At 41.7% G+C, this 15685-nt stretch overlaps 1 protein-coding gene across 2 annotated transcripts in view; it reads left to right on the top strand.

Annotated features, from left to right (window-relative positions):
* The window catches only part of syt7a (synaptotagmin VIIa), a 79708-nt gene that overhangs the window by 31757 nt on the left and 32266 nt on the right, over positions 1 to 15685 (top strand). For both annotated transcript variants that reach the window (XM_053886878.1, XM_053886879.1), the window contains exon 2: positions 8473 to 8576. In XM_053886878.1, the coding sequence (XP_053742853.1) occupies positions 8473 to 8576 (104 nt within the window). The remainder of the gene's footprint in view (positions 1 to 8472; positions 8577 to 15685) is intronic.

Below are 15685 nucleotides of genomic sequence, written 5' to 3' on the forward strand. Positions count from 1 at the left end.
ATCACAAAGGAGATGCAACCGCGACATACACTCTAATGTTGGTTTTATCGCGGTGGTAATCTTCATTTACTTCCCCCTGAGATGGGAATTTAAATCTGGAGTTTTTCTATCTCCACATATTAATGTCCCACAGCATCCAGCTGGCTAAATCGAGCTCCGTGACGGAGACAGATCTTGTCACACTGACCGAAGTTTAACCAGAGATTATTAATTACTTTGTTTGAAATGTGCTCGCCATGCTTTATTCTTAGATTATATCAGGAGGGAATGATTGATTGTGATTCCCTTGTGGCTATCCCGCGTCTCAAAGTTCTCATTTGTGTGTACAAAATATTATAGGTCCTCAGTTATGCAGCAGAAGTGAGATACATGTCATTGGATGTTTTGGGTCAGATGGAGAGATAGACTTTCAGCGGTTCATCTGTGAAAACGCTTTGTCTTACATACATTACGTAACACATTTTATTGCTACATTCATTACGTTATTCCACTTATTATTTTGCCTTTTTTCCTGCCCTGTGCTTCATGGAGCTTCCTTATACTATTTAGGTGAGATCTTCCTTATGTCCTCCTGAGACCACCTTAGTTACTGCCACTGGAGGAACGCTGAGGAGTGCAGTTCATTAAAGGAACTGGTCTTTTTATTTCTATAAGCAAACACAACACATTCTTACTCCCGCGGCATCAGAGCTTCAAGTGACTTTTGCGTCAAATGTTGATGGTCAGCCTGAGAGAGATGGTTTAGGGATATGCACAGGCAGACCCCTAGTACAAGTCCCTTTTCCCTACATGAGAAAAGAGCCCCTTCTGGAGGCCATTTTTCCCTTCATTCTTAAATTCTTGAGAGAAAAAAGGTTTCTCTCTCATCAGCACAATTGTTTTTTTTTTTTATATATGACTGGGCATTTTTTTCAGTTGTGCACTGTTGCGTATCTGCACCATGGCCCCTCCCATTCCATCTCATGCCACACAGGTGGCTCCTCCAACCTGCAGCATCACAGAGATAAACACGGTGTTCGAGCATCCCCCTTGTATGTTTGATCAGGATTTTTGGTTTGGATTGGTTGTTACAAACACTCTAAATGGCCTTGTTATTGAGTTTGATGTTTCTAACTTTAAGACTAAGCCCAACTTCTGACTTTATTTACATGCAATGCGCTGCCCGTGGTGTCAGAACATGCTGTGGAAGGCGGAACTGGTGCTGAAATTGAAAGTCAACATGTGAGGTGGATGGCTGGCTTGTGTGGACGCTTAAGGTCCATGGCATCATGGTATCAAGTGTTAATAGACTTTGTTTGTAGTCTTCGCTCACGGCTTGGTACCCAAGTTTATGAAATTTATGAAGTGAAATGCAACTCAAGTCTACTCATAGTGCATTGAATATGAAATTTCATTGGATTTACTCATCTCTACAATGACTGACTTCCTCTCTGAACGATCAGGTGATAAAGTTAGAATACTTGACTTAACATTTTGATCATGTCAGCCATGGCGACATCAATATATTGTATTAGTATTTCATACAAAGGCGACAATTAACAATAACAATTTTGATCCCAGCTTTGTGACAGAACCAGCTTGACATAATGCAGGTGCAGGTATAGGTAGTATTTTTGTTTTGGTGGGCTGAAACTGGTTCCATTTTGGCCCCACCGGTGGGGCCAACCGGTGCTTTGTCAGCCATCGCTAATTCAGTGGGTTTGGCTGTTTGTTGTTTTCTGTTTTGTTCCAACTGAGCTGATCAGCACCACGGTCCAAACTGTCCTGTCTGCTCTTGGATTGGAGTTTAAATTAGCGAATTCACTCAGATGTACTCAAAAAAAAAATATATAAATAAATAAAATATATATATATATATATATATATATATATATATATATATATATATATATATATATATATATATATATATATATATATATATATATATATATAAACCTTTCAGCAAAAAAGAAGTTTTGTGTTCTGTTATCCCTGAATAGTTCAACCTTTTCAGTCGCCAACTGTTAAAGCATTGTCATGACCTAACTGCATTGTCCGGACACTGTTTCTCTCTGTGATTCATCCATTCAGTATGCAAGACGCTAATAAGAAGATGGTGCCATCATAGGTGACACCAGGCATGTGTCACATGACGTGTAGCTGGTCCGACTGTAGCATGGTGTCACAGGGCTGCGATGGACAGCATGTGGGTGGCAGTTCTCTTACTCTCGGTGCGAAAGAGCCTCGGCTCAGTGCCGCAGCTGAGCCACAGGGAAGAACAGAGAGGCGGCAAAGCTCTCCACTGCCTGCAGGGGATGAGGAGACACTCTCAGTCCACCACAGGGGCCTGCCACCTGTCAAAGATTTACCGGTTGCTCTGCTCACGCTGCTGACTCTAAGCACATGGCACTTAACGCATCCACAGAGGAGGTCTGTCTTTAAAATAAATATCAACATAAAAAATTCTACATTGTGCGTCGCTGTTGGCTTGGAGTTCTTCTCAACTTCATCGTGGCTTGTAGGATGTGTTAGGAATGACACTAGATTCCTTTTATTTATGTTCACCATATTTGTGCTAGTGAGAGTCAGAGAGACAAGAAGTGAGTGAAGCCACTGATGGGTTTTGGCTTGACAGCCTGTGAAGACTTGAACAAGACCAACAGATGGAGGCTGCAGCTCGCTGTGCTTCAGAAAGGAGTTCCTAGCTGGTTCCACTTTTCTGTCATTCCCCTCTGACTGAGCATGCAATATTGCAAAATGAGAGAATAATCAACAATGGAGAGTGAAAAAGCAGCAAGCTGTTTGTCTGTGTCTTCCATTGTTGACTCAGATGGATCGTGTGGTCACTCGGACACAAACACTGATTTGTTTGTAATGACAGTGGAGTACAAACCGACCACCTCAACTTTCAAGCCGCTCCAGGGTTCAATTTTTTTATAAACAAAAGTGTAATTCCCCCCCCTGCTGTCACCTTTTCATCATTTTAAAAATGAAATGGTTTATCATGATTTTTATGAATTTAAACTAGCAGTCTTATTATGGTGTTGTGGATTTATTTTAGATGGAACATAGGTCATTATAAGACATTATTTAAACAGTGGATTACATGAAGAGTTTGGAGTTTAAGTTCTTAGTTGGTGAAGTTTCATCTGAACTTTTTATTTCTCATTAAATTTGCCACCTCCACAAATTGTTTCAGCCAAGTTTATTATCTCTTACAATCACTCCAGATGTGTAGCCTTCTGAACAACCAAATAAATAGAAGCTCAGCTTAAACAGTATCGAAATAAAGCAGACAGCCAGTGAAATTAATTTGGAAGCGTCAACATTTTGCTGGTGGAGGGATTCCACTCTGTGTCTGAGCAAGTGACAGGCCAGGATTTACCTCATGAAAGGGCAGAACCTGAACCACGCTACACTTTGAAGCGGCGATAAGACGGTGAGCTTTGGACCCAGATCTTTCCAGGCTCTGCCCTTTCGTCCACCTCAGTCAGTGAATACAGATATGTCATGGCAGCTTTGCTGACTTGTCACCGCTTCGGTTCCGCCTTTCCAATTAGCAATTCTCCATCCCCAGAGTGCTGGTCCCTTTCTGCTTTGCTTAGTGCTGCATACAAGCCAGCTCACCTGCTTGTCCTTGATTTCTCTGTGGAGCTGTCAAAGGGCTTTTGGAGCTGTGTTTTCCAGCTCACGAGTCTGATAACTTAATATGAAAAGAGTTCCTTAGTCACAACACGGAAACATGTATAGAGTCTCAGATATGGCTGCTGTCTAGCTTTTCTGTGTCACCACTTGAACAGAATTGTCAGTGCTCAGTCCATGATGGTTTATTACATTGAACAATACACTTGATTATCGGATGAACTATAGAGAAACAGAGTGTAGAAAGCACCATCAAGGTGCTAGTCTCACACAGCTTCATGAGAACAGCATCAATAAAACATTTTCAGGATTCAGAAATCGTGTCCACCGATAGGTTACCACTACCAACCACAAGTTATATTGACTGTGTTGCTTAAACTATTGCAACGTTACCTAGCAACCTGGAAACAACACAGAATGTCAAATAGCAACACACTGAAGTTTCATGGAAGATGATTTAGTTTAGTGATACGCCTGTATCATGTGTTGTTCGCCAGTTCTGAACAGAACAGGACGATTGAGCAGCAGTGGTTTGAAGTCAAAACAGGAGGATTGTTTCAAAGCCTTCTCAAATCCAGGTAGACTTCAGAAAGCAATCAATCTGATTCTTGTCCTATCAGGCTGTCAAGCCTTCAGCTTGTGAAACACACATTTTATCACATGCATAAGATATTTCTCACGCATAAAATGAATGTCCACCACAATATACAGGAAGCAGAGGCTCCTTAAAGTGAACAACGGTTGCCTACTCATGGAAAACAAATCTATGCAGACCACAGACCATTCAAAGGCTTTCATTTACACATACACACACACACACAAAATAATAAAATAAAATAAAAATATATTCACACATTTCCTTAGTATTGCGAATTGTTAATTGTCCGGTTGCCACAGCCGCTATTGTCGCACCTGGTCACAAACCCGCCACTCGCACGCTTCAAGCTGAGGACAAAACTTGAGAAAACTGTCCTATTATGGGTAATTTATAAAGATAGTTCTATCAGAACAAAACATTACCTCCTGTAGTTGACTTCCTTCCGTGCATACTCTCAGAACCAGGGTCTCAAAGCGGTCCTCCAGTGGGTGAAGCAACGGCAGGCTGTCAATGATGTCATTACACTCTTTAGGCACCTGATAGTTGAAAAGGTGTGTCATAGAAATGAGCATTAAGAAGATCAGAAGGTGTGAGCTGGACCGCAGAGTTTTCGTGGATACACCCTGAATAGCTATGGCCTAAAAACCACCCCGAAAAACCCAAGTTCTCCTGCTCTGGTCAATTAGCTAATGAAGTTCTGTTCCTCATTTCTGATCAAAGGGAGCCGCGAGTCTCCCGGCAGATCACTTCAGGAGTGATCCAGGGTTCAGGCCAGACACGGTGCCAGTCCATCGCCAGGCCCACTCATTAACCAGCAACTTTTTCCTGTTAGTCTAATTAAGGCGCAAGGTTATAAATGATATGGAGGGAAACTGTAAAAGTTTCCATCTAATGTGCTGATTCGAAAAACCCAAATTTTGTAAGGTTTCATATAATGTTTCTTTCTCATACAACAGAACTACTAACAGGATGTTTCTTTTCGTTGCATCATCCTCTCCACTCACTTCAAGGAAATGGGAGTTACATCCCGTGACGTGGGAGTCCAGCGCCTGCCGTCCATTACCGCTGTAACGTGACCTATATAGAGGGAGCTTTTTATTTGAAGGCTTTTAACTCGGGCGACCAACACAGATAATGAACCACGCTACCCTTGACCTTGAGAAAGAAAGCCGGTTTCCTGCATCAGCCGTCGGCTTTACAAAAATCCACCTGAATTTCTAAGCCCTAGAATTACAGCTCCACCCCTCAGCCACTCAGTCCACTATAGATGGCCTGGCCTGGAGACCAGTTCAGCTCTTCCAACACAAGGTCCTCAGCTGGTTCTGCTGCGTCTAATGCGCTTAATGTTATTGACCTCTCTTTGAACGTGCACACGAGGAGAGCCACTTTCTATTTCTGGACGTATTTGACGAAAGATTTTCATCATTCTGTCTCTGGCTCAATGGTAATAGTGAAGCTCACTGTGCAGTGACCTCTTTAATTCACAGGACGTGATCTGTCGTGTGCATGCCTCTGATTTATGCGACACTGTTGACTAATGCATTAGAGCCGTTTAAATCAGATTTGGGCCCCACAGTGTCAAAATGGATTTAAGCCAAGGTGCACACACGGCACAAGCCTTTTGTGGACTATTTTTATATCATCGCCAAAAAGGTTGTGTTTTTGTCTGCGTTTGTCTTCCTGTACTCTCAAAATGACTCAAGATGGCCTGAATCTGTTTCAACCAAACTTTCGGGAAAGAGTTAACCCTTGCTAAAGGAGGTCGAGTCCCTCCCACAGGACTCGACCATGATTCCTTCAAAACTTCAAATCCAGATGGAACTCAAGAACCCCACAAAACGTATCCACTAGTTCCTTCCTCCTTATATATAGGAGGAAGGAACACACACACACATATATATATATATATATATATATATATATATATATATATATATATATATATATATATATATATATATATGCCTTTGAATATAAGTGACTTGTTGGTTATTAACTGAAAAAGGAAATGAATCCAAAACACTCTTTGCTAAGCAACAGAGGGAAGTCATGTTCATTGTATTGGTAGAAGTCAAGGCTCTGTGTTGTTTTTAATTGTTGCATCAGGTCATCATTGAAATGCAGAGCCAGTAATGCAGAGTTGGCAGGAAAGATGCTGCTGATGCAGAAGGCAGAGTGCGAAGTCTGAGCTCCACTTGAAGCTTGATCAACTGTAAAATTGTAATCCAAATACATAAAAACATTGTGACAGCTTTTTATTTTATTTTATTTTTTTTTGCACTTTTTATTCTGGTCTTCTCTTGGCATAGATTTTATATTTTAAAAAATGTATGTTGTTTTTTTAAAAGCAGAAAACAAGTTGACCATTGAGTTTCTGCCCTGGTGGGGACCCTGCAGCGACCCAAGATGAAGTCACAGTGCTCCACAGTGCACCATTACAGCTGTCTGCGAAGTTCAAATGGCGTCACCAGAATGTGCTACTCTTCCAAGTTCAACATGCTCACTGACCGTCATTGTTTTCAATTGAAGTCGAGTAACAAAATGTATACGTTATTACCTTGTCAATTAAATTTTCTAGAATTGATGATAATGAACAGACGGCAGCGATCCACAAATCATTTCCCACTCTCTGCAGCATGAGCTCTGTTTCTCACTAGCCGACTGAATATGATGTGCAGTAGGGCCTTGATATATATATATATATATATATATATATATATATATATATATATATATATCACTAGCCGACTGAATATGATGTGCAGTAGGGCCTTGATATATATATATATATATCAAGGCCATATATATATATATATATATATATATATATATATATATATATATATATATATATATATATATATATATATATATATATATATATATTATACCAATAAATCCTGTTTATGAAAAGCAGGAGCCGGACAGGGTACAACGTTGGCACAGGCCAACCTCCTGGATCAATCTAGCTGCAGCGTTCATCTGACTGGACTAGTGGCTGTTACCTTATATACTCCTGCTGAGGCCCTTCATGACCAACATCATATCAAGTTTATTTTTACCACTTTTCACTGTGAAATATTCAGTACTTGGCATCTTCTATTTTCGCTGTTTTGGAAGAGGATTTGTTTTAGGATGAAATGTATTCCCCGTGCTGCTGTCATTGTAGTTTACAGGCTGCCGTCCCAGCTGCCGAGTGTTTGTGCTCATTTCTGTGGCCTCAGGTGTCTCTCTGACCTCAAAGTCGTCAACCCGAGCTGAAGGAACGCTGTGAAATTCAGTGTCTGACTTTCCATATGAACCAAGCTCACCTGACAATGTTTTTTCCTCTGCGAGCTGGTCTGGTCCTCAGGGGACACGGCGAGAAGGAGCGCACGTGACTTGCCGGAGCAGTGAGTGGAAAAGGCCAGTTATGGAAAGCCTAGTGAAGGAGGGCGCCACTGGGGAGCCGGCAAACCTTGTTATTAGACGCATCGTTTGTTTGTCCGGTCCTGTGTGTGAAAATGCATCCTGGCACTGGTTGATCGAGAATGTCTAGTAATCAAAAATGAGAGGAGCAAATGCTGAATACAATTTGCATCTTATCCTGCTGTGCAAACATGCCGCCTGTATTTACCGAAGAAAATGTGATTGAATTGTTTAAAAGCGCCGCCAGAGCTCCATCCATTTATCGTGTCCTGGTCCGAATCTGAATTGAAGCACATGTGACGCGGCGGTGAGACACACGCGCACAGGCTGATGTTATTTTTATGACTCCACCAGAGCCACCTCTCTCACTGGGCATCCACTGATAGCCATTAATCATGAGCTCCGTCGTATTGTCAAGGCAGCCTCCACCCTCCCTTCCCTTTCAGCCTGTCACTTAACAAGCTGTGACACCCTGACAGTGATGTGTGTGCAGCTGAGTGATGCCTTGCTGCTGCCTTTATTGCCAAAGTATTGAAACCCTGCAGCACCAAAGGGGATGGGGATGAGATTGTATTTCTCTTCTTCTTATGACCCAGCGTAAAAATGGCAGCTCAGCGTGGCTATTTCAATTAAATGTGGTGGCAGAAAGGTTTTGCTTGGTCCGCGTCGCTGTTCCTGATCGGATGATTTACTGCGCCGTGAAATCAGCTCCGTAATATAATTCTGTGGTTGTTACACAGTAAATACGCAACGAAATCAAAAACAAACACAGGCCTCCGATTGTTTTTGAAAGCACTCACCGACTGTTGGTTTTCTCCTCTTCTGTGTGTTTGTGTAAACAGGCTCAGTGTCCCTCAGTGTGTTCCTGGTCTCCCTAGCACTAACGGTGTGTGCCGTGTGGCTGGTGGCTCTCTGTGGTGTGTGCGGTTGGTGTCAACGCAAGCTGGTAAGTACCCACACACACACACTTCTCTTGCTTGCTGACTGAACGTGACTTCCAGGAAAGAATCTTTGAAGTTGCGAGTGATGCTAATGTTACGTTTTGAAGGATCCATGAGACTGTTGTGGTGTCCACATTGATAGACTTGTGACAGCTGGCAGCAGGGCAGGGCCGCGTCCTGCGTGCGTTGTGCCGATGAGGCGGTCCTGATGGTGACCTGAAGCCAGGACCTGTCACATGAACAGCTCACAGTCTAGCGTGCACGTAGCATATGCTACGTTTCAGTTGCCTCAGAAGAGGGAAGTTGGAGCTGGGAATAACGTCACAGCCGAGTTCAGTGTGTTGTAGTTACTGAAGTCAGAAAAGAAGAAAGTGATGGAAAGCATTCTCACATTAGCCTTGGGTGGCTATAAGCTACTTCTTGATAAATACCACTAGAAAACTTGCTGAATTAAAAAAAACGACCCACAAATTCATTGAATACGTTTCTTTTTTTTTGCTGTATTTCTGTAATTTAGAACTTGTATTTCCTGTTAATATACAGGGGAGGTCATCTCAGATTGGGTGGTGAGGATTCTCCAACTTGGAAATCCTACATCGGGGCGACTTAACACACCACAACTCAAGGCGTAGCGGCCACATCTGACCTGCCCAGTGACTTTACTGTATGTGCCCTGCAGCAGCTTTGAACTCTAAATGAAACTCAGTTAAAAAGGCCACAAAAAATAGATGCCCATGCATGCTAGTACGGGGGCTGTTGAACTTTGACTGTTTTCTATGAAGGGAGATTCTAAATGCCAAAACTTGATCTGGACGCTTCAGTAAAATTCTTGCATCTAAAGGACAAATCACCAATGGTCTTTTTAGTGCTAATGTTGGTGTCCAGTGATTGAAAGAGCGACTGAAATTGTGTTCTGTTTGGATTTGTGTTTCCTGTTAAGGAATGCCAGTTGCAGAACATCTAAACTGTGCACCCGCTTGGACTGCATATAAAGCGGGCACATGTACAGACATTTTTTGGAGGCTGGTGCTCAAGCCAGAAAACAGGGTGAATGATGACACTCCAGACTTCAGAGATCCTTCGCATGTGACTTTTCAGTGGTATTGTGGGCAGAGCATATCCCTGTGGAACACAAGGTTGCTGGTTCGCATCTGCCCTCTGTTTCTAAACGAAGTACATTTTACCATAAGCCTTTTGAAATATAACTGAATATATAAACTGAATGACAAGGTAATTTAGTAACGTTATCACAACCTACCATCAATCACAGTATATTCTGATTTTTATTCAGAAAATATTCTGAAAGTGTATCAATACCCTGGATGAAGCTGATCGCTCAAACACCATGGTTCCCTGTCGGATGCTGCGGGTTGGAAGAGCGGCCACCACACTAGGGGAAATGGGAAGGGCTGAGCTCTGCTGTGCTGGTCAGGAAATAATTCTGACATGAACTCTCACAAATATCCAAATACATTTGGGCTGAACCGGTGAGAGAGTAGCTTTCAGAATGTAAGAATCGGGGGGCAGGTAGAAGAAAATATGAGGACTTCAGATTTACGCTAACAAGGAACAAAGAGCTGATGCACGAGCACCAGTGGGAGTTCTGTCTGTGTATGGCCCTGATATGAAGTCTTGGACTCCTGTGTGATTGAGTTCAACACCTCAGCTTCTTTAAGTCGAGCGCCATGGTTCTCATCAGGGAATAGTTTGAATGCTGACTTATGAATTGGAGTTCTGCATCAAGTAGGGATGTTCAACTAACTCAGCTTCTTGCGCATGAGCAAGGAAAAGCTGGAATTTATGATTAAGAGGATGCAGTGTTGCCAGGCCTTGTCAGAAGCTGAGTCAAAGGGCAAAGCATTCTGTCTCGCTTTATGCTTTGGTTTGCTCAGGAGCAGGATCAAGTGTGTGTAGTTAGATGAGGTGAGACGTCTGGACAATTCTTAAAAGAAAGATGAGGCTACATGGTGAGCCAAAATACCGACTGGAAAATTCCTTGGTGAGATGTTGGGGGCATAGTAGACCACACAGCGGAAAGATTACATCTGTTATCCAGGGAATACGTTGGTGTTGCCCCAGGAGAGCTGAAGGAGGAAGAGCGAGGGCTGATTCACCTTGACCTGACCTTTGATAAGCAGAGAAATGAATGGATGATGGGTTCTCTCCTCAGTGTTTACAAAATTGGGTTGAAAATTTTGCCAATGTGACGTTTCTCTTACCTGCCAACCTTCCTAACTACCTGGTTATTACAGTACACATAAACTATTATCACATTTCCTTAAAAACACTTTCTTCACTAGCAGATGTAAAATATCTAAGGTTCCCAAAAAGAAGCAGCTTTAGCTAACAGAGTGAATGTGTCACATTAGTATGAAAGTAGTCTTAATCTTCTGAAGCCGCTTCAACATGAATGAACGGTGCTGACACGGTACGACGGCCGTTCCTGTCATAGCCGTGAGTGGAACCCAGATCAAACGGCACGACCTTAAAAGAGGGCATGTCATTGGCATTACACGTTCTAAAATGTGATTGATTAAAGGAAGGAGGCCCCTCATGAGACCGCAGCGCTGCCAGCAGCTAGATTTCTGTTTAAACTTTAATGTTTTTAATTGATTGTGACTTAGGTCGGCTCAGAGACAAATCTTGTTTTCACTCGTCTCACCTGACCATTACCCTGTCAAATACTTTGATCGACAGGATGAAATGTGGAAGATTCACGATTATTGTAGAGATCATTTCAGTTATCAGTTTTTAGGAGCGGAAATCTTACCAGGAACAAACTGCAGTGGGTAAAGCGCACAGCTCTATGATATTAATGACTGTACTTAGGCACATAACTGAGAATATAAGTTACAAATAGAAATAGGTGGGTGAAGTTCCGAGCTTCTACTTGTGTCAGTTAAGCCTGTTTCTTAATTTACAGATGCACTCGGTAAGGAAGGTTCCAAGTATTATTTTCAAATACATTAACAAGGCATTGAAATGTGAAGTGAGATAAGTCACAGTACTACACGCATTGGCTGCATATATTAGACTTGTTTTACTTGTATCAGATGTGAGTTTAGAAATTGAAATATCTTTACCTATGTCTTTCACAACATACTCTGAAGTTTTGTTCATTTTGTTGTTCCATGAGCTAAAACAGACAGATGCAACACTTAATGTGCCGTTCTTGTGTTTTGTTTTAATATCTCATTATAGTGAGTATTGCTTTTCAAAGCAAATGGGGCAGTGAATGTCTCCTGGTTACTCGCTGTGGATGAAAGCAGCACAACTTGCAGCACCTCGCAATCCCCCGCCCCCGCGGGCCTCCGTGGAGCCGCTGCTGTAAATGGATCTTTTTTTCCATTCAGTGTGATAGCGGAACTGCAGACACAAAGCTCCGGCCGCAGGGATAGAGGTCGTGACCTATTGACCTGATGACCCTACTATCAACCGCATCCACACACACGGCAGATGATGACGTTTTAATTCACTCACAGGCTGGTGGATCTTGCCTCAGCTACCCCAGGCAGTGAGCCAGGTGGCAGGGGTGGAAGAAAAAGATGTTTATTAATCTCTTTGTGGTGCTGGACCACCTATTATTTGGTGTAAAATCCAATTAAATCTCTGCTCATGTGTGCAAAAGAGGTGTGACTGAGATAAATGAAAATCATCACAGAGATGAACTGGTTTTTGAGTGCTGCCTGTTCTTTTACAGGGTGAATTATAATCCCCTTACTGTGTTGTGTATCGTGTTGTTCCAGTGCACATGTAACTACTGTCCCCGAAACATCACCTCTTTCTGTTCTTTTGATCTGCATGTCTACGGCTGCGCTATATTCCCTCTACACATCATTAAATCACGCACAGATACACTGTCCTTGTTACCACCTATAGCTGTGTAGAAGGCTTTATTTACACGCTTCTTTCTTTGTTTTTCTTTTTGATCTCCACAGACTAACATGTTTGGCATCAGGCGGTGGAATTGATAGCTTGTGAGACCCAGAAAAGATGCTATCTCTGCTTTTCTGATCCTCATTGAACTTCAAACTTCCATTATAATGTGCCATTGTAGACACTTTATAGACGCTCTACCAAGGTGGTCATGTGATCATCTCCATTTTTCCTTCTGTTCTTTTTAGCAAGAGGACTCAGAAATTTAGAAACTCTATTAAATGTTGACAGTAAGACGCATGACTAAATTCCGATGGTGTTTCAAATTACCACATGGATCCACGCACCTATTACTTAATCTTAGTGTAGGGAGAGCTGCACTGCTGTCTTCTTTGCCTTACTGTGAGTTGAACCTGACACTTTCACAACGCTACGTCTGACTGCTGTCTTGTTACACTGTCAACATTATTTCAAACCCTTTAGATGTTTCAAATTATACTGATCACACAAATTACGAAACAGTATTGGATAAAAGACAGTTCATTATTTTGTCTCTGACATGTAGAGAGGTGAATGTTGAGAACATTACCCAAATTGACCATCTTGACTCTGAAGTAGATTTCCAAGGAATGATGTTTGAATCACTCTCATCACGAGAAGCAGAGGCTTTGGTTTTCTACGTTGGTCCAGTGTTTTTCAACCAGTGTGCCACACTAGTGTGCCATGAGAGACCGTCTGGTTTTTCAATGAATGGCGTGCACCGTGGCTATAAAAGTGGTTGGAAAATACTGTGTTAGTCACTTTTATTTGGCAGCAAACAAACAAACAAGCAACACAAATGTTAATCCACAAATGTTGGAGGTAAATTACTAAGTGACGGTTGAACCCGTCAATCTGTGAATTCATTGTTGGAGTACAGTAGAACGATGTTTGGAAGTTATCAGATGTTCATTGACGTAAGTGGCTGCTGTGGCGAACAGAAAACGCAGCCAACAAAGACATGATAAAGTCATTAATGACTGCAAACAAATTGAACACATTGAACGACAGAAAATTGTAGTTTTAGCTTTAGCAATGTGTAAATACGCCCCAGAAGTTTATTTTTTTTTCTATTTGCTCAAGACTGGAAAATAACGCGAGAATTAAAATGTTTTGTGCAGAACTATTCAATTGACATGCTGTCATATTCCCAGCTTGCAGAGTGCTCTCTGCATACTTGTTGTAATGCGTCAAGTCGCAGCACATTGAGGCAAGCTCACAATTTCTTCGAGTGAATCCAGTTAGGCTCTCATTACTCACACTGTGACTTGTGTCAGAATGTTAACCTAGTATTTAATGCATTATTAATTCCCTGAAGAGATTGCTGGATACTAAAACACACACACACCTGAGAAACACAGAGTAACACCTCTATCACTTGATGAATGAAATCTTCTGAGACCTGTCACCTTTGAAAGCTATGAAATAAGAATTCAGCATGCTTGATCTATGGTCCACATGTCATCTGTAGTAGCTGTATATTCTTGGAGGTCCATGGATCGGTATCTGTGGGTGGGCCAAGGAAAAAGTGTGAAAAATGTTCCTCACTGAGAGTCAGGTGTCATGAGAATAAATGTTTCTCTGGGCGTGTCAGATGCCTGTTGGCCAATGTTGGCTAATGATTCATAGGTTAATAGAGAAGTCATTTCTGTAGAGCATTTGGCAGAGCATATTTAGAAGGTTGCCATGTGCATCCATCCTGCATTGTTCCCACAGCGTCACTTGTATCAGCGTGGCTCTCACTTCGAATGTCGCCTGCCAAGTCTGTTTCCTATTGTCGCTATGTTCATGCATGAATCTCAATGGTAGTTTGTGAAAAGCCTGCCAGTTGAGGAGACCCAGATTTTAGCATAATCGTTGAGTTGCACGGATCATTGATACTTCATTGATACTGATCTGCTTGTCGTCCTCTATGTGTTCATAATGACTTCAGGGACAGGCAGAACTTGTTATTATAGAAGGGGGAACAATAGCATGAACTTTGGCACTGTGCTCGTGCCAAAACAGTGCAATTCCCACTTTTTAGATCAGTCTATAGCTATGTCTGCCAAAAAACAAAGAAGGATACATCCTTGGAGTCCTGTCATAAGTACTCTGCAGTGCACCACTTGTGTGCTACTGGCTCATGGAAGGATCATATCTCAAATCTACACTCCTACTATTCAGCATAGTTAACATCTCCAGCCTCAGAAAGATGAAGGCGTATCAGCCAGATGTGTCTCTTTTATTGTGGGCAGCCACTAATGACGACTATTTAGATTAGGGGTGGGCAATTAAATTTCCTTAGGGGCCAGGTTATATATTGTGACTGTTGAGAGGGGCCATCAAACCCAAAGAAAGGAGGGTAAGAGAAAATAAAAAATAAAAAAACATGTGCAATTATGAAATAACACTTTAAAAATGCACTGAAAATGTTGGTTTGTTGTGTTTTATTTAATTGAAACCCCATTCCATTTAAAGATTCTCGATGTGTCTCATACGTTTCAAAATCTACTTTCAATTCTGCTGTAATTTAAGGGACAAGAAATAGCCATCGGAAAAGACAAACGGTTAAGAAAAATAAGAAACAAGAAAGTTATGTTTCAGTTGCATCATATTGAACAAAAAACAATGCACATGACAAAAATGTCAGAGGCAATGTCAGTTTTATAGTTTTAAGCTGACTCCAGGAGGGGCCTCATTAATACAGTCAAAGGGCCATATTTGGCCCTCAGGCCGCACTTTGCCCTGGTCTGATTTATATAGTCGACCCGCGGCATGACAAACACACCAACATGTTTGATTGTAGTGTTGTAAATAGTAATTCATGAAAACAAAAAAAAAAAACAACAACAACAATTGAATTGTTCAAATTGCTATTTTTTTGGCAATGTTGCATCTTAACTTAAGTCTTTGATGTGCAATCGCGAAAAAAACAAGAGGGATTCATTAAGTTTTCAGTTTTAGTCGACTGTATCGACTATTTGTTGCAGCCCTACTTTTATCTAGCATATCGAGTACTTATCTAGTAATCGTATTTAAAGGCACATAGCAATAATCAGGCTGTTTTTGTCCTGATTTTGCAACTTCCAGACCAAAAGTGGCCAACGCCTGACGAATATAACTCTTATATATAACTCTTATATTCTTCAATGTGTGTTAAGTCTGATCTGCACCTGCTCTGTTCCTTCAAGTGTCCAGGCTCCATGTGTGAAGTTTA

This window comes from Synchiropus splendidus, chromosome 14, assembly GCF_027744825.2.
Source record: "Synchiropus splendidus isolate RoL2022-P1 chromosome 14, RoL_Sspl_1.0, whole genome shotgun sequence".
Lineage (NCBI taxonomy): Eukaryota > Metazoa > Chordata > Actinopteri > Syngnathiformes > Callionymidae > Synchiropus > Synchiropus splendidus.